Source organism: Oncorhynchus kisutch, unplaced genomic scaffold, assembly GCF_002021735.2.
Source record: "Oncorhynchus kisutch isolate 150728-3 unplaced genomic scaffold, Okis_V2 Okis03b-Okis08b_hom, whole genome shotgun sequence".
NCBI classification, from domain to species: domain Eukaryota; kingdom Metazoa; phylum Chordata; class Actinopteri; order Salmoniformes; family Salmonidae; genus Oncorhynchus; species Oncorhynchus kisutch.
The window spans coordinates 13,923,095-13,942,471 of record NW_022261980.1 but is presented as its reverse complement, the minus strand read 5'-3'; the positions used below and the strand labels follow the sequence as shown (position 1 = coordinate 13,942,471).

General features: G+C 46.6%; 1 protein-coding gene across 3 annotated transcripts in view; it reads right to left on the bottom strand.

Annotated features, from left to right (window-relative positions):
• The window catches only part of LOC116359631 (tumor protein p53-inducible protein 11-like), an 89,739-nt gene that overhangs the window by 53,152 nt on the left and 17,210 nt on the right, over positions 1-19,377 (bottom strand). For all 3 annotated transcript variants that reach the window (XM_031812663.1, XM_031812661.1, XM_031812662.1), the window contains one exon: positions 4,649-4,802. In XM_031812663.1, coding sequence (XP_031668523.1) covers positions 4,649-4,777 — 129 coding nt within the window. In that variant the 5' untranslated portion in view covers positions 4,778-4,802. The remainder of the gene's footprint in view (positions 1-4,648; positions 4,803-19,377) is intronic.

Below are 19,377 nucleotides of genomic sequence, written 5' to 3'. Positions count from 1 at the left end.
GTCAACAGTGAAGAGGTGACTCCAGGATGCTGGCCTTCTAGGCAGAGTTCCTCTGTCCAGTCTCAACGTCAACAGTGAAGAGGTGACTCCAGGATGCTGGCCTTCTAGGCAGAGTTCCTCTGTCCAGTCTCAACGTCAACAGTGAAGAGGTGACTCCAGGATGCTGGCCTTCTAGGCAGAGTTCCTCTGTCCAGTCTCAACGTCAACAGTGAAGAGGTGACTCCAGGATGCTGGCCTTCTAGGCAGAGTTCCTCTGTCCAGTCTCAACGTCAACAGTGAAGAGGCGACTCCGGGATGCTGGCCTTCTAGGCAGAGTTCCTCTGTCCAGTCTCAACGTCAACAGTGAAGAGGTGACTCCAGGATGCTGGCCTTCTAGGCAGAGTTCCTCTGTCCAGTCTCAACGTCAACAGTGAAGAGGCGACTCCAGGATGCTGGCCTTCTAGGCAGAGTTCCTCTGTCCAGTCTCAACGTCAACAGTGAAGAGGAGACTCTGGGATGCTGGCCTTCTAGGCAGAGTTCCTCTGTCCAGTCTCAACGTCAACAGTGAAGAGGAGACTCTGGGATGCTGGCCTTCTAGGCAGAGTTCCTCTGTCCAGTCTCAACGTCAACAGTGAAGAGGCGACTCCGGGATGCTGGCCTTCTAGGCAGAGTTCCTCTGTCCAGTGTCTGTGTTCTTTTGCCCATCTTAATCTTTTATTTTTATTGGCCAGTCTGAGATATGGCTTTTTCTTTTCAACTCTGTCTAGAAGGTCAGCGTCCCGGAGTCGCCTCTTCACTGTTGACGTTGAGACTGGTGTTTTGCGGGTATTATTTAACGAAGCTGCCAGTTGCGGCCTTTACAAGTGGATTCAGCACCAGTTCGGCCCTGGGAAGCTTTCATCATCACATGGTAGGAAGACATGTTTGTACTGTCAACAACATAATCCATAGGAGAGAGAGACAGGGAGAGGGAGCGAGAAACACAGAGACAGGGAGAGGGAGCGAGAAACACAGAGACAGGGAGAGGGAGCGAGAAACACAGAGACAGGGAGAGGGAGCGAGAAACACAGAGACAGGGAGAGGGAGCGAGAAACACAGAGACAGGGAGAGGGAGCGAGAAACACAGAGACAGGGAGAGGGAGGGAGAAACACAGAGACAGGGAGAGGGAGCGAGAAACACAGAGACAGGGAGAGGGAGCGAGAAACACAGAGACAGGGAGAGGGAGCGAGAAACACAGACAGGGAGAGGGAGCGAGAAACACAGACAGGGAGCGAGAAACACAGAGACAGGGAGAGGGAGCGAGAAACACAGAGACAGGGAGAGGGAGCGAGAAACACAGAGACAGGGAGAGGGAGCAAGAAACACAGAGACAGGGAGAGGGAGCGAGAAACACAGAGACAGGGAGAGGGAGCGAGAAACACAGAGACAGGGAGAGGGAGCGAGAAACACAGAGACAGGGAGAGGGAGGGAGAAACACAGAGACACGGAGAGGGAGCGAGAAACACAGAGACAGGGAGAGGGAGCGAGAAACACAGAGACAGGGAGAGGGAGCGAGAAACACAGAGACAGGGAGAGGGAGCGAGAAACACAGAGAAAGATGGAGAGAGAGAAACAAAGAGAGATGGAGATAAACAGAGAGATAAACAGAGAGAGAGATGGAGAGAGAAACAGAGAAAACAGAGAGAGAGAAACAGAGAAAACAGAGAGAGAGAAACACAGAGAGAGATGAGAGAAAGAGAGAAAACAGAGAGAGATGGAGAGAAAGAGAGAAACACAGAGAGAGATGGAGAGAAAGAGAGAAACACAGAGAGAGATGGAGAGAAAGAGAGAAACACAGAGAGAGATGGAGAGAGAGAGAAACACAGAGAGAAACAGAGAGAAAGAGAGAAACACAGAGAGAGATGGAGAGAAAGAGAGAAACACAGAGAGAGATGGAGAGAAAGAGAGAAACACAGAAAACAGAGAGAAACAGAGAGAGATGGAGAGAAAGAAACAGAGAGAGATGGAGAGAAACAGAGAGAGAGAAACACAGAAAACAGAGAGAGAAACAGAGGGAGATGGAGCGAAAGAGAGAAAACAGAGAGAGAGATGGAGAGAAAGAGAGAAAACAGAGAGAGAAACAGAGGGAGAGAGATGGAGAGAGAGCGAGAGAGAGAGAGATGGAGAGAAACAGAGAGAGAGAAACACCGAGAGCGAGAGAGAGAAACAGAGAGAGCGAGAGAGAGTGTATGTACGTGCAGCGATAGAGGTGAGGTGACATGGAGTCAGGTGTTTGATGCCTGATCAAAGGCCATCTCTGTCCACTGAGAGCCATCTGCTGTGTCTGCTGTTGACACTATGAACATGTGTCCATGCTATCAAATTCACTTTCAAAGGCTCTCTACAAGCAAGGTCCCTGGATTGAATTCCATACCAAGTCTACCATGTCTGCTATGACTCTAACATGCAGACGACACCGCTCGCGTCACAAAATAAATGGACACGTTATTCAAATCACTGCACCCACACTGCTCGCGAGCGTCTGCGTGGCTAGGCACTAAAATAGTAATAGGTTCTATTTGTGACGCTCAACGCGCTGCAAGTCCGGCCTCTCCCATCTCCTCATTGGTTTTTAGGAGCATATATCCACGTGGATGATTGAAAGATGAACTGAGGTCCACACTCCGGGTCGGTTGTAGTAATGCAACGTAAAGTTGGTTGCCAACCGCCATATAAAGTCCAAAGAAGAAAAAGAAGCCTGAAGGAAGGAGGAGAGATGACGAGAAACTCATTCAGTTGACCGTTTTATCTGTGGATTAATTGTTGGAGTAGAGGACCTTGTGCATTTCAGGTACATTAACAACCCAATGTTTATTTCCCAGGGTAAATTAGCTAGCAACAGCAAGCGAAATTGCCACAAATGTTAACTGCTTTTTTTTGACCTGTCCCCAAATTAATAATTGGTTCAGAGTTTATTTTGATATTTCAACCTGTGTGTCCTGATCGCTTCTGGTGTGGATGAACAAAATCAACTCGCGTGCGGATTGGTCAGCATGTAAGGAGGCAGGTAGCCTAGCGGTTAGTGCGTTGCGCCAGTAACTGAAAAGTCGCTGGTTTGAATACCCACGCCGCCAAAATCTGTCGACGTGCCCTTGAGCAAGGCACTTAACCCTTATTTGCGCCACGGGTGCCGTGCTACCATGGCTGACCCTGTGAAACAAAATTTCACTGCACCTATCGGGATCATGAGACAACAAAACACGTTTTGTTTTTCTATTGACACTCTCAGTAAGTGTTTTTTTTAAATAAAATAAAATGTATAGCCTTCAGAAAGTATTCAGACCCCTTGACTTATTTCACATTTTGTTGTGTTACAGCCTGAATTCAAAATATAATACTTTCTAAAATATGTTATATTATTATATTTGTTATACTAATCTACACACAGAAGACCCTGTAATAACAAAATCAACACGTTTTTTATACATCTTTTGCACATTTATTTTAGAAGCACCTTTGGCAGCGATTAAAGCTGTGAGCCTTTTAGTCTCCTGGGTTGTGTAACATTTGCCCATCATTCTTTTTTATTTTATTCCTCAAGCCAAATGTCAAATTGGTTGTTGATCATCGCTAGACAACCATTTTCAGATCTTATTGTAGATTTTCAAGTAGATTTAAGTGAAAACTGTAACTTGGTCACTCAGGAAACATTCACTGTCTTCTTGGTAAGCAACTCTTTTTTTTTTTATCCTGAAAAACTCCCCAGTCCTTAACAAAAAGCATGCACATAACATGATGCAGCCACCACTTCGCTTGAAAATATGGAGAGTGGTACTCAGTAATGTGTTATATTGGATTTGCCCCAAACATTACACTTTTTATTCAGAACAAAAAGTTAATTTCTTTGACACATTTTTTTGCAGTATTACTTTAGTGCCAGGATGCATGTTTTGGAATATTTTTATTATGTACAGGCTTCCTTCTTTTCACTCAATTAGGTTAGTATTGTGGAGTAACTACAATGTTGTTGATCCATCCTCAGTTAGTATTGTGGAGTAACTACAATGTTGTTGATCCATCCTCAGTTTACTCCTATCACAGCCATTAAACTCTGTAACTGTTTTAAAGTCACCATTGGCTTCATGTTGAAATACCTGAGCAGTTTCTTTCCTCTCTGGCAACTGAGTTAAGAAGGAAGTGTGAATTGGGTGTATTGATACACCATCTAGTGTTATTAATAACTTCACCATGCTCAAAGGGATATTCAATGTTTGTTTTTTTTACGAGCCATTGGAAAACCTCCCTGGTCTTTGTGGTTGAAACAGTGTTTGAAATGCTCGACAGAGAGACCAGATAACTGCATGTGTGGGGTACAGAGATGAGGAAGTCATGTTAAAAACACTATTATCACATAGAGTCCATGCAACTTATTGTGTGACTTGTTAAACACATTTTTACGCCTGAAGTTATTTAGGCATTTCAGCTTTTCATTTTTTTCATTAATTCGTAAATGTTAAACATAATTACACTTTTACATTCTGGGGTATTGTGTGTTGGCCAGTGACCCCCCCCCAAAAAAATCTACATTTGATCCATTTTAAATTCAGGCTGTAACACAACAAAATGTAGGGAAAGAAAATGGTGTGTGAATACTTTCTGAAGGCCCTGTAGAATCTGCATACTACTGACCTTCGACCTGTGTATCTCTCCGTCATCGTCCTCTCCTCCGACGCCCAGTATCTTCCTGGTCTTCAGCCGGCTCACCAGATCTGTCTGGCTGTGTTTCTTCATCAGAGGGGGCTGGGGTTTGCTGCTCATGGCTGATAGGGGGGGCGGTTACGACCTATGAAAAAGATGGAGAACATGAGTCGTGTTCATAAGGCCACGCCGTAGCAAAAAATACAGTTTCTTAAGTGTTTCTTATTGGTTAAAGTTCAGATAGTTCACTCCTGAAAACCACAACATACACATGGAATACAAAATCAATGCAATCTAAAGTAGTGCACTGTATAGGGAATAGGGTACTATTTGGGTATTAGACTTATGTCCCTCTGAGGGGTGATGCTACGGTTCTGAGATATGTTATGACGGTTCTGAGACATGTTACGGTCCTGAGGTATGACGTTACGGTCCTGAGATATGACGTTACGGTCCTGAGGTATGACGTTACGGCTCTGAGATGTACTGTTATGTTTCTGTACAGATAGTAGAATGCCTGGGGTGAGGAGGATAAGGACACCAGGCCGACATGAGCTCTTTATCTCCCTGATGTAGAGCAGAGCGGGCCCAGTATAGGCCGAGGCCAGGCATTTCTCTTGAGGGAAATGAGGTACAGTACTAGAGGTCGACCGATTAATCGGGTTGGCCGATTTGTTGTTTGTTTTGTTTTTATTATTATAAAACAAATCTTTATACCTTTATTTAATTGTTATTTATTTATTTAACGAGGCAAGTCAGTTAAGAACACATTCTTATTTTCAATGACGGCCTAGGAACAGTGGGTTAACTGCCTTGTTCAGGTGCAGAACGACAGATTTTTACCTTGTCAGCTCGGGGATTCATTTTTGCAACCTTACGGTTACTAGTCCAACGCTCTAACCACCTGCCTTACACTGCACTCCACGAGGAGCCTGCATGGCAGGCTGACTACCTGTTACGCGAGGGCAGCAAGAAGCCAAGGTAAGTTGCTAGCTAGCATTAAACTTATCCTATAAAAAACAATCAATCTTAACATAATCACTAGTTAACTACACATGGTTGATGATATTACTAGTTTATCTAGCGTGTCCTGCGTTGCATATAATCGATGCGGTGCCTGATAATTTCTCATCGAATCACAGCCTACTTCGCCAAACGGGTGATGATTTAGCACTGTCGTTGCACCAAACCTAACCAAAAACATCTATGCCTCTTTATAAAATCAGTGCAAGTTCTGGCCTGGTCGGAAAGATATCAGTTTGTCTCTGTGAATGGTTTGTCCTCTGACAAATCAACTGTACATTTCGGTGTTCCTCAAGGTTCTGTTTTAGGATCACTATTGTTTTCACTATATATTTTATCTCTTGGGGAAGTCATTCGAAAACATAATGTTAACTTTCACTGCTATGCGGATGACACAAAGCTGTACATTTCAATGAAACATGGTGAAGCCCCAAAATTGCCCTCGCTAGAAGCCTGTGTTTCAGACATAAGGAAGTGGATGGCTGCAAACGGTCTACTTTTAAACTAGGAACAAAACAGAGATGCTTGTTCTAGGTCCCAAGAAACAAAGAGATCTTCTGTTGAATCTGACAATTAATCTTAATGGTTGTACAGTCGTCTCAAATAAAACTGAAGGACTTCGGCGTTACTCTGGACCCTGATCTCTCTTTTGACGAACATATCAAGACTGTTTCAAGGACAGCTTTCTTCCATCTACGTAACATTGCAAAAATCTGAAACTTTCTGTCTAAAAATGATGGAGAAAAATGTATCCATGCTTTTGTTACTTCTAGGTTAGACTACTGCAATGCTCTACTTTCCGGCTACCTGGATAAAGCATTAAACAAACTTCCGTTAGTGCTAAATACGGCTGCTAGAATCCTGACTAGAACCAAAATATTTGATCATATTACTCCAGTGCTAGCCTCTCTACACTGGCTTCCTGTCAAGGCAAGGGCTGATTTCAAGGTTTTACTGCTAACCTACAAAGCATTACATGGGCTTGCTCCTACCTATCTCTCTGATTTGGTCCTGCCGTACATACCTACACGTACGCTACGGTCACAAGACGCAGGCCTCCTAATTGTCCCTAGAATTTCTAAGCAAACAGCTGGAGGCAGGGCTTTCTCCTTTTGAGCTCAATTTTATGGAATGGTCTGCCTACCCATGTGACAGACGCAAACTCGGTCTCAACCTTTAATTCTTTACTGAAGACTCATCTCTTCAGTGGGTCATATGATTGAGTGTAGTCTGGCCCATGAGTGTGAAGGTGAACGGAAAGGCTCTGGAGTAACGAACCGCCCTTGCTGTCTCTGCCTGGCCGGTTCCCCTCTTTCCACTGGGATTCTCTGCCTCTAACCCTATTACAGGGGCTGGGTCACTGGCTTACTGGTGCCCTTTCATGCCGTCCCTAGGAGGGGTGCGGCACTTGAGTGGGTTGAGTCACTGATGTGATCTTCCTGTCTGGGTTGGCACCCCCCTTGGGTTGTGCCGTGGTGGAGATCTTTGTGGGCTATACTCGGCCTTGTCTCAGGATGGTAAGTTGGTGGTTGAAGATATCCCTCTAGTGGTGTGGGGGCTGTGCTTTGGCAAAGTGGGTGGGGTTATATCCTTCCTGTTTGGCCCTGTCTGGGGGTATCATTGGATGGGGCCACAGTGTCTCCTGACCCCTCCTGTCTCAGCCTCCAGTATTTATGCTGCAGTAGTTTATGTGTCAGGGGGCTAGGGTCATTTTGTTATATCTGGAGTACTTCTCCTGTCTTATCCGGTGTCCTGTGTGAATTCTAATTCTCTCTTTCTTTCTCTCTCTCAGAGGACCTGAGCCCTAGGACAATGCCTCAGGACTACCTGGCATGATGACTCCTTGTTGTCCCCAGGCTATGGAATCCTGACATGCTACCTGTCCCAGACCTATTATTTGACCATGCTGGTAATTTATGAACATTTGAACATCTTGGCCATGTTCTGTTATAATCTCCACCCGGCACAGCCAGAAGAGGACTGGCCACCCCACATAGCCTGGTTCCTCTCTAGGTTTCTTCCTAGGTTTTGGCCTTTCTAGGGAGTTTTTCCTAGCCACCGTGCTTCTACACCTGCATTGCTTACTGTTTGGGGTTTTATGCTGGGTTTCTGTACAGCACTTTGAGATATCAAGCTGATGTACGAAGGGCTTTATAAATATATTTGATTTGAGTACACAAGTATATATTTTTAAACCAGCATATTTAGTTAATAGTGCCTGCTAACATGAATTTCTTATAACTAGGGAAATTGTGTCACTTCTCTTGCGTTCCGTGCAAGCAGTCAGGGTATATGCAGCAGAGTCAGGGTATATGCAGCAGAGTCAGGGTATATGCAGCAGAGTCAGGGTATATGCAGCAGAGTCAGGGTATATGCAGCAGAGTCAGGGTATATGCAGCAGAGTCAGGGTATATGCAGCAGAGTCAGGGTATATGCAGCAGAGTCAGGGTATATGCAGCAGAGTCAGGGTATATGCAGCAGAGTCAGGGTATATGCAGCAGAGTCAGGGTATATGCAGCAGAGTCAGGGTATATGCAGCAGAGTCAGGGTATATGCAAGCAGAGTCAGGGTATATGCAACAGAGTCAGGGTATATGCAGCAGAGTCAGGGTATATGCAGCAGAGTCAGGGTATATGCAGCAGAGTCAGGGTATATGCAGCAGAGTCAGGGTATATGCAGCAGAGTCAGGGTATATGCAGCAGAGTCAGGGTATATGCAGCAGAGTCAGGGTATATGCAGCAGAGTCAGGGTATATGTAGCAGAGTCAGGGTATATGTAGCAGAGTCAGGGTATATGTATATGCAGCAGAGTCAGGGTATATGCAGCAGAGTCAGGGTATATGTAGCAGAGTCAGGGTATATGCAGCAGAGTCAGGGTATATGCAGCAGAGTCAGGGTATATGCAGCAGAGTCAGGGTATATGCAGCAGAGTCAGGGTATATGCAGCAGAGTCAGGGTATATGCAGCAGAGTCAGGGTATATGCAGCAGAGTCAGGGTATATGCAGCAGAGTCAGGGTATATGCAGCAGAGTCAGGGTATATGCAGCAGAGTCAGGGTATATGCAGCAGAGTCAGGGTATATGTATATGCAGCAGAGTCAGGGTATATGTAGCAGAGTCAGGGTATATGCAGCAGAGTCAGGGTATATGCAGCAGAGTCAGGGTATATGCAGCAGAGTCAGGGTATATGCAGCAGAGTCAGGGTATATGCAGCAGAGTCAGGGTATATGCAGCAGAGTCAGGGTATATGCAGCAGAGTCAGGGTATATGTAGCAGAGTCAGGGTATATGTAGCAGAGTCAGGGTATATGCAGCAGAGTCAGGGTATATGCAGCAGAGTCAGGGTATATGTATATGCAGCAGAGTCAGGGTATATGTATATGCAGCAGAGTCAGGGTATATGTATATGCAGCAGAGTCAGGGTATATGTATATGCAGCAGAGTCAGGGTATATGCAGCAGAGTCAGGGTATATGTAGCAGAGTCAGGGTATATGCAGCAGAGTCAGGGTATACGCAGCAGAGTCAGGGTATATGCAGCAGAGTCAGGGTATATGCAGCAGAGTCAGGGTATACGCAGCAGAGTCAGGGTATATGCAGCAGAGTCAGGGTATATGTAGCAGAGTCAGGGTATATGCAGCAGAGTCAGGGTATATGTAGCAGAGTCAGGGTATATGTAGCAGAGTCAGGGTATATGTAGCAGAGTCAGGGTATATGTATATGCAGCAGAGTCAGGGTATATGTATATGCAGCAGAGTCAGGGTATATGTAGCAGAGTCAGGGTATATGTATATGCAGCAGAGTCAGGGTATATGCAGCAGAGTCAGGGTATATGCAGCAGAGTCAGGGTATATGTATATGTAGCAGAGTCAGGGTATATGTAGCAGAGTCAGGGTATATGCAGCAGAGTCAGGGTATATGCAGCAGAGTCAGGGTATATGCAGCAGAGTCAGGGTATATGTAGCAGAGTCAGGGTATATGTATATGCAGCAGAGTCAGGGTATATGCAGCAGAGTCAGGGTATATGCAGCAGAGTCAGGGTATATGTATATGTAGCAGAGTCAGGGTATATGTAGCAGAGTCAGGGTATATGCAGCAGAGTCAGGGTATATGCAGCAGAGTCAGGGTATATGCAGCAGAGTCAGGGTATATGCAGCAGAGTCAGGGTATATGTAGCAGAGTCAGGGTATATGCAGCAGAGTCAGGGTATATGTATATGCAGCAGAGTCAGGGTATATGTATATGCAGCAGAGTCAGGGTATATGCAGCAGAGTCAGGGTATATGTATATGCAGCAGAGTCAGGGTATATGTAGCAGAGTCAGGGTATATGTAGCAGAGTCAGGGTATATGCAGCAGAGTCAGGGTATATGCAGCAGAGTCAGGGTATATGCAGCAGAGTCAGGGTATATGCAGCAGAGTCAGGGTATATGCAGCAGAGTCAGGGTATATGTAGCAGAGTCAGGGTATATGTAGCAGAGTCAGGGTATATGTAGCAGAGTCAGGGTATATGTAGCAGAGTCAGGGTATATGTAGCAGAGTCAGGGTATATGTATATGCAGCAGAGTCAGGGTATATGCAGCAGAGTCAGGGTATATGTAGCAGAGTCAGGGTATATGTAGCAGAGTCAGGGTATATGCAGCAGAGTCAGGGTATATGCAGCAGAGTCAGGGTATATGCAGCAGAGTCAGGGTATATGCAGCAGAGTCAGGGTATATGCAGCAGAGTCAGGGTATATGCAGCAGAGTCAGGGTATATGCAGCAGAGTCAGGGTATATGCAGCAGAGTCAGGGTATATGCAGCAGAGTCAGGGTATATGCAGCAGAGTCAGGGTATATGCAGCAGAGTCAGGGTATATGCAGCAGAGTCAGGGTATATGTATATGCAGCAGAGTCAGGGTATATGCAGCAGAGTCAGGGTATATGTATATGCAGCAGAGTCAGGGTATATGTAGCAGAGTCAGGGTATATGCAGCAGAGTCAGGGTATATGCAGCAGAGTCAGGGTATATGCAGCAGAGTCAGGGTATATGCAGCAGAGTATAGCAGCAGAGTCAGGTATATGCAGCAGAGTCAGGGTATATGCAGCAGAGTCAGGGTATATGTAGCAGAGTCATGGTATATGTAGCAGAGTCATGGTATATGCAGCAGAGTCAGGGTATATGCAGCAGAGTCAGGGTATATGCAGCAGAGTCAGGGTATATGTATATGCAGCAGAGTCAGGGTATATGTATATGCAGCAGAGTCAGGGTATATGCAGCAGAGTCAGGGTATATGCAGCAGAGTCAGGGTATATGCAGCAGAGTCAGGGTATATGTAGCAGAGTCAGGGTATATGTAGCAGAGTCAGGGTATATGCAGCAGAGTCAGGGTATATGCAGCAGAGTCAGGGTATATGCAGCAGAGTCAGGGTATATGCAGCAGAGTCAGGGTATATGCAGCAGAGTCAGGGTATATGCAGCAGAGTCAGGGTATATGCAGCAGAGTCAGGGTATATGCAGCAGAGTCAGGGTATATGTAGCAGAGTCAGAGTATATGCTTTTGCATTATTTAAACCAAATTGAACATGTTTCATTATTTATGAGGCTAAATTGATTTTATTTATGTATTATATGAAGGTAAAAGATAGGTGTTCATTCAGTATTGTTGTAATTGTCATTATTACAAAGAAATAAATAAAAATCGGCCCATTAATCGGTATCGGCTTTTTTGGGTCCGCCAATAATCGGTATCGGCTTTTTTGGGTCCGCCATTAATCGGTATCGGCTTTTTTGGGTCCGCCAATAATCGGTATCGGCGTTGAAAAATCATAATCGGCCGACCTCTATTCAGTACTACCATGGATTTATGTGCAGAGAGAAATGGATCAATCTGGAGTGTTTGTCTGCGTAATCCCAAATAGAGCCCAACCCAACTCCACATAAGGCTGTGTGTGTGTGTGTCAGTGCCTTCTGTAAAACAGAGGCAGAGAGAGGAGTTGTTTCACGCTTCAGTCTGATCTCTCTCTCTCTCTCTCTCTCTCTGTGTCTCTCTCTCTCTCTCTTTCTCTCTGTGTCCCTCTCTCTCTATCTCTCTCTCTCTCTCTCTCTCTCTCTCTCTCTCTCTGTCCCTCTCTCTCTCTCTCTCTCTCTCTCTCTCTCTCTCTCTCTCTCTCTCTCTCTCTTTCTCTCTGTGTCCCTCTCTCTCTATCTCTCTCTCTCTCTCTCTCTCTCTCTCTGTCCCTCTCTCTCTCTCTCTCTCTCTCTCTCTCTCGTCAAACTGTCTCCATACAAAGCTAGTAGCAGCCTGTTTCCACTCCTAGAATAACAGAGGAACTACAACACATATCTACAGCTGGAGACATCGCATGTGGCATCAGACTCCCCCTGGAAAGCCAATAACACCATGTTTACATCAGGACAACAGGTAGCAGCATAACTACCATGGAGTTATTAGGGAAAACAAAGCTCATATTTACTAAAGTAAATGTTTACATTTTGTTATTTATTTATTTAACGAGGCAAGTCAGTTAAGAACAAATTCTTATTTTCAATGACGGCCTAGGAACAGTGGGGTTAACTGTCTGTTCAGGGGCAGAACGACAGATTTGTACCTTGTCAGCTACGGGGGTTTGAACTTGCAACTTTTCGGTTACTAGTCCAACGCTCTAACCACTAGGCTACCCTGCCGCCCCTCCACTCTAACCACTAGGCTACCCTGCCTAGGACAACAGGTAGTTTTTATGGAAAGCAAAGCTCATATTTACTAAAGTAAAGTTCTCATTTCAATAATCCATGTTCAGTACTATTACCGATGGGGAAAGTGTTTTTGGAGACTGGGGGATGTTTATGAGAGTGGGCCTGAGGTAAATGTTCAGTACTATTACCGATGGGGAAAGTGTTTTTGGAGACTGGGGGATGTTTATGAGAGTGGGCCTGAGGTAAATGTTCAGTACTATTACCGATGGGGAAAGTGTTTTTGGAGACTGGGGGATGTTTATGAGAGTGGGCCTGAGGTAAATGTTCAGTACTATTACCGATGGGGAAAGTGTTTTTGGAGACTGGGGGATGTCTATGAGAGTGGGCCTGAGGTAAATGTTCAGTACTATTACCGATGGGGAAAGTGTTTTTGGAGACTGGGGGATGTTTATGAGAGTGGGCCTGAGGCAAATGTTCAGTACTATTACCGATGGGGAAAGTGTTTTTGGAGACTGGGGGATGTTTATGAGAGTGGGCCTGAGGTAAATGTTCAGTACTATTACCGATGGGGAAAGTGTTTTTGGAGACTGGGGGATGTTTATGAGAGTGGGCCTGAGGTAAATGTTCAGTACTATTACCGATGGGGAAAGTGTTTTTGGAGACTGGGGGATGTTTATGAGAGTGGGCCTGAGGTAAATGTTCAGTACTATTACCGATGGGGAAAGTGTTTTTGGAGACTGGGGGATGTTTATGAGAGTGGGCCTGAGGTAAATGTTCAGTACTATTACCGATGGGGAAAGTATTTTTGGAGACTGGGGGATGTTTATGAGAGTGGGCCTGAGGTAAATGTTCAGTACTATTACCGATGGGGAAAGTGTTTTTGGAGACTGGGGGATGTTTATGAGAGTGGGCCTGAGGTAAATGTTCAGTACTATTACCGATGGGGAAAGTCTTTTTGGAGACTGGGGGATGTTTATGAGAGTGGGCCTGAGGTAAATGTTCAGTACTATTACTGATGGGGAAAGTATTTTTGGAGACTGGGGGATGTTTATGAGAGTGGGCCTGAGGTAAATGTTCAGTACTATTACCGATGGGGAAAGTCTTTTTGGAGACTGGGGGATGTTTATGAGAGTGGGCCTGAGGTAAATGTTCAGTACTATTACTGATGGGGAAAGTCTTTTTGGAGACTGGGGGATGTTTATGAGAGTGGGCCTGAGGTAAATGTTCAGTACTATTACCGATGGGGAAAGTATTTTTGGAGACTGGGGGATGTTTATGAGAGTGGGCCTGAGGTAAATGTTCAGTACTATTACCGATGGGGAAAGTGTTTTTGGAGACTGGGGGATGTTTATGAGAGTGGGCCTGAGGTAAATGTTCAGTACTATTACCGATGGGGAAAGTGTTTTTGGAGACTGGGGGATGTTTATGAGAGTGGGCCTGAGGCAAATGTTCAGTACTATTACCGATGGGGAAAGTGTTTTTGGAGACTGGGGGATGTTTATGAGAGTGGGCCTGAGGTAAATGTTCAGTACTATTACCGATGGGGAAAGTATTTTTGGAGACTGGGGGATGTTTATGAGAGTGGGCCTGAGGTAAATGTTCAGTACTATTACCGATGGGGAAAGTGTTTTTGGAGACTGGGGGATGTTTATGAGAGTGGGCCTGAGGTAAATGTTCAGTACTATTACCGATGGGGAAAGTCTTTTTGGAGACTGGGGGATGTTTATGAGAGTGGGCCTGAGGTAAATGTTCAGTACTATTACTGATGGGGAAAGTATTTTTGGAGACTGGGGGATGTTTTTGAGAGTGGGCCTGAGGTAAATGTTCAGTACTATTACCGATGGGGAAAGTCTTTTTGGAGACTGGGGGATGTTTATGAGAGTGGGCCTGAGGTAAATGTTCAGTACTATTACTGATGGGGAAAGTCTTTTTGGAGACTGGGGGATGTTTATGAGAGTGGGCCTGAGGTAAATGTTCAGTACTATTACCGATGGGGAAAGTATTTTTGGAGACTGGGGGATGTTTATGAGAGTGGGCCTGAGGTAAATGTTCAGTACTATTACCGATGGGGAAAGTCTTTTTGGAGACTGGGGGATGTTTATGAGAGTGGGCCTGAGGTAAATGGATTGTAAACCAACCTTGAACTGCTTCTCAACGAGACGAAGGAAGGAAACTACTTCCATTTCTAGGGACAGTTTCTTTTCTTCTTAGAAACCATTTCTTTTCCCCCCATTCAGCCATCTACACCTTTTCATAAAGCAGTGCTTTGGTTTTTCTTTTTAAGGGTTTCAAGTGCATGGAGTTGCTTGAATGGTTATGGAAACTATTGTAATTCAAAATGTAATTAGATTGTACCGTGAATGATGAGAGGAGTGTTTCTTCTGCCCTAGTTGTTGAAATGTAGGAGACGTTTCTAGATTACTCAGAGTAAATCTGCCCTTTAGGCTCTGTGTCTTTTCAACCCTGAACACATACGAGAACAAGCCTCTGGCCATGCTCCAAATACTGGTTCCCCTGCCTGGTTTCATTTAGAACACACACACACACACACACACACACACACACAGAGGGGGCCCATGCAATATGCATGTCCCTGAATCCACCCAGATCAACGCTGACCTTTCAGCTGAGCGGAAACAGTAGTTGCCATGGTGTCGAGGACGGTATGTGTGTGTGGCTTGGGATTGGGAACAGAGAATTTGACACGTTAAAGATTAGGCCTAAAAAAAAAATCCCTATGTTTTTCTCTTCTTAGTATAATTTACCATAGCTGTTGTTTTAGTATTCGTTTTTCATACAGGAAGACATCGTTATGGTCCTGATGTTTTCCAGAAGTTCATCTGACCGACTTCAGTCAGACTTCCTGGGTCGGCAGCCGTGTTTAAACAGCAGCAGGAGGTTAATGATCAGATTACTGCCAACCTGTTTACTCCGGGTCAAGGTGCCAATGGCACTGGGACTGCCCGTTACCAAGCAACCACAACCAAGGAAAAAAAGGGAATGCAGCACTCGTTCCTATTCTCCCTGTCCCCCCCAGTACCCTCTATCCTCCCTGTCCCCCCCAGTACCCTCTATCCTCCCTGTCCCCCGTACCCTCTATCCTCCCTGTCCCCCGTACCCTCTATCCTCCCTGTCCCCCGTACCCTCTATCCTCCCTGTCCACCGTACCCTCTATCCTCCCTGTCCCCCCCCCGTACCCTCTATCCTCCCTGTCCCCCCCCCGTACCCTCTATCCTCCCTGTCCCCCCCGTACCCTCCTTCCTCCCTGTCCCCCCCCCCCCCGTACCCTCTATCCTCCCTGTCCCCCATACCCTCTATCCTCCCTGACCCCCCCGTACCCTCTTCCCCCCCCGTACCCTCTTTCCTCCCTGTCCCCCCCCCCGTACCCTCTATCCTCCCTGTCCCCCCCCCGTACCCTCCTTCCTCCCTGTCCCCCCCCGTACCCTCTATCCTCCCTGTCCCCCGTACCCTCTATCCTCCCTGACCCCCCCGTACCCTCTTCCCCCCCGTACCCTCTTTCCTCCCTGTCCCCCCCCCCGTACCCTCTATCCTCCCTGTCCCCCCCCCTCCCCTCTTTGCTGTAGTAACTACTAACACTGGGGTCTTTAGTGAAAGGATTGATCCATCAGGGAAATGGCTGTTAGTCCATGGATCATTACACCTAAAGAGGATCCATGTGGACTCTCAGAATGGGACAATACATTGACCCAATGGCTGTGAGGGAGTCCCATATGGCGCCCTATTCCTTATATAGCGCACTACTTTTGACCAGGGCCTAATAGGACTCAGGTCAGAAGTAGTGCACTATATAGGGGCCCAGTTGGGACGTACAATGTACACAGACTGTAAACAGACTGCCATTAGTTGGTTCAGCAGTGTGACGTATAGCCACTACCACCCAGCCATACTGTATGGAAAATAGAAGGCTGCAATAGCTTGTATCCCAAATAGCACCATATCACCTATAAAACTAAACTGCCTTGATCCAATGCAGTGCACTATAAAGAGAAAAGGGTGCTATTTGGAACACAGCCACTGGTTTAGAACACCAGCCTCTGGTTTAGAACACAAGCCTCTGGTTTAGAACACAAGCCTCTGGTTTAGAACACAAGCCTCTGGTTTAGAACACAAGCCTCTGGTTTAGAACACAAGCCTCTGGTTTAGAACACAAGCCTCTGGTTTAGAACACAAGCCTCTGGTTTAGAACACAAGCCTCTGGTTTAGAACACAAGCCTCTGGTTTAGAACACAAGCCTCTGGTTTAGAACACAAGCCTCTGGTTTAGAACACAAGCCTCTGGTTTAGAACACAAGCCTCTGGTTTAGAACACAAGCCTCTGGTTTAGTACACAAGCCTCTGGTTTAGTACACAAGCCTCTGGTTTAGTACACAAGCCTCTGGTTTAGTACACAAGCCTCTGGTTTAGTACACAAGCCTCTGGTTTAGTACACAAGCCTCTGGTTTAGTACACAAGCCTCTGGTTTAGTACACAAGCCTCTGGTTTAGTACACAAGCCTCTGGTTTAGTACACAAGCCTCTGGTTTAGTACACAAGCCTCTGGTTTAGTACACAAGCCTCTGGTTTAGTACACAAACCTCTGGTTTAGTACACAAACCTCTGGTTTAGTACACAAGCCACTGGTTTAGTACACCAGCCACTGGTTTAGTACACCAGCCACTGGTTTAGTACACAGGCCAATGGTTTAGTACACAGGCCACTGGTTTAGTACACTGGCCACTGGTTTAGTACACTGGCCACTGGTTTAGTACACTGGCCACTGGTTTAGTACACTGGCCACTGGTTTAGTACACAAGCCACTGGTAATAATGCCCATCTAAACGCATGTTAGAGTGTTGAGCCGTCCAACGCACCTTGGCCTCCCGAGTGGCGCAGCGGCCTAAGGCACTGCATCTCAGTGCAAGAGGCGTCACTACAGTCCCTGGTTCGAATCCAGGCTGTATCACATCCGGCCACGATTGGGAGTCCCATAAGGCGGCGCACAATTGGCCCAGTGTCATCCGGGTTATGGTTTGGCCGGTGTAGGCCGTCATTGTAAATAAGAATTTGTTTTACTTTGTTGCCGCGTTAAAGAAAGATTCAAATACATTTTTAAATATTGAGAAAGTCCTAATTATTATCGTTGAACCACAATGTATTTCAATCTATCTAAAGCTAGAATCAGAATGACAATCATAGACATGTAGTCCACACACATTGTGCCTGGGTGTGTGTGTATGTGTGTGTGCCTGTGCGTGTGTGTGCCTGGGTGTGTGTGTGTGTGTGTGTGTGCCTGTGCGTGTGTGTGCCTGGGTGTGTGTGTGTGTGTGTGTGCCTGTGCGTGTGTGTGCCTGGGTGTGTGTGTGTGTGCCTGTGCGTGTGTGTGCCTGGGTGGGTGTGTGTGTGTGTGTGTGTGTGTGTGTGTGTGTGTGTGTGCCTGGGTGTGTGTGCCTGGGTGTGTGTGTGTGTGTGTGTGTGCCTGTGCGTGTGTGTGCCTGGGTGTGTGTGTGTGTGTGTGTGTGTGTGCCTGGGTGTGTGTGTGTGTGTGTGTGTGTGTGATGTGAATTAGGCTCAGAGGGAAGGTAATGCATGTTGGTTGGAGATGAATCACATTGATGCTTCTGTTAATGTTCTTCTCCTTGTTTAGAATCACCATCAAACACTACATGAACAAACATCCAAGGTGTTCCATGGGGGTTGAGGTCAGGGCTTTGTGTAGGCCAGTCAAGTTCTTGTGTGGCCTACCACTTCACGGCTGAGCTGTTGTTGCTCCTAGATGTTTCCACTTCACAATAACAGCACCTCCAGTTGCCTGGGGGCAGCTCCAACAGGGCAGATATTTGATGAACTGACTTGTTGGAAAGGTGGCATCCTATGACGGTGCCACGTTAAAAGTCACTGAGCTCTTCAGTAAGGCCCATTCTACTGCCCATGTTTGTCTATGGAGATTGCATGGCTGTGTGCTTGATTTTATACACCTGTCAGCAAATGGATGTTGCTGAAATAGTCAAATCCACTAATTTGAAGGGGTGTCCACATACTTTTGTATATATACTGTATGTAAAACTTGTTGAGCTATATTGCCTGTCTTTGCAATGTGTTTATTTTTGTTTCTGCTCATTGGCAAATTTAGTTAGCAGCCTCCATTGAAATGCTATATTACTAATGCTAATGTTGTTAGCATTCTGGTAATAGACGCCCAATTGTCGTTGTGTTTTTATTTTCGGGTATGAGAGCAGGAACATCTGGATACCACCCCACACACCCACACCTGATAATGAACACTAGCTGCAGGTTGGAAGGCAGAGAGGAAGGGAGGTAGGGAGAGAAGGGAAGGAGGCAGAGAGGGAGGGGAAGGAGGTAGGGAGAGAAGGGAAGGAGGCAGAGAGGGAGGGGAAGGAGGTAGGGAGGGGAGGGAGGAAGGGAGGGGAAGGAGGTAGGAAGGGGAGGAAGGCAGAGAGGAAGGGAGGTAGGGAGAGAAGGGAAGGAGGCAGAGAGGGAGGGGAAGGAGGTAGGGAGGGGAGGGAGGGAGGGGAAGGAGGTAGGAAGGGGAGGGAGGCAGAGAGGAAGGGAGGTAGGGAGAGAAGGGAAGGAGGCAGAGAGGGAGGGTAGGGAGGCAGAGAGGGAGGGGAAGGAGGTAGGGAGGGGAGGGAGGCAGAAAGGGAGGGGTAGGAGGCAGAGAGGGAGACAGAGAGGGAGGGAGGGGAGGCAGAGAGGAAGGGGAAGGAGGTAGGGAGGGGAGGGAGGCAGAAAGGGAGGGGTAGGAGGCAGAGAGGGAGCCAGAGAGGGAGGGAGGGGAGGCAGAGAGGAAGGGAGGTAGGGAGAGAAGGGAAGGAGGCAGAGAGGGAGGGGAAGGAGGTAGGGGAAGGAGGTAGGGAGGGGAGGGAGCCAGAGAGGGAGGGAGGGGAGGCAGAGAGGGGAGGGGGAGTGAGGAAGAGGAGGGAAAGAGGGACTGAAGAGGCATGCAAGTGAATCTCCTCTTGAAACAGAGTGAAATCTGGGACCAATGACGTCTCATAAACGTATGACTGACTG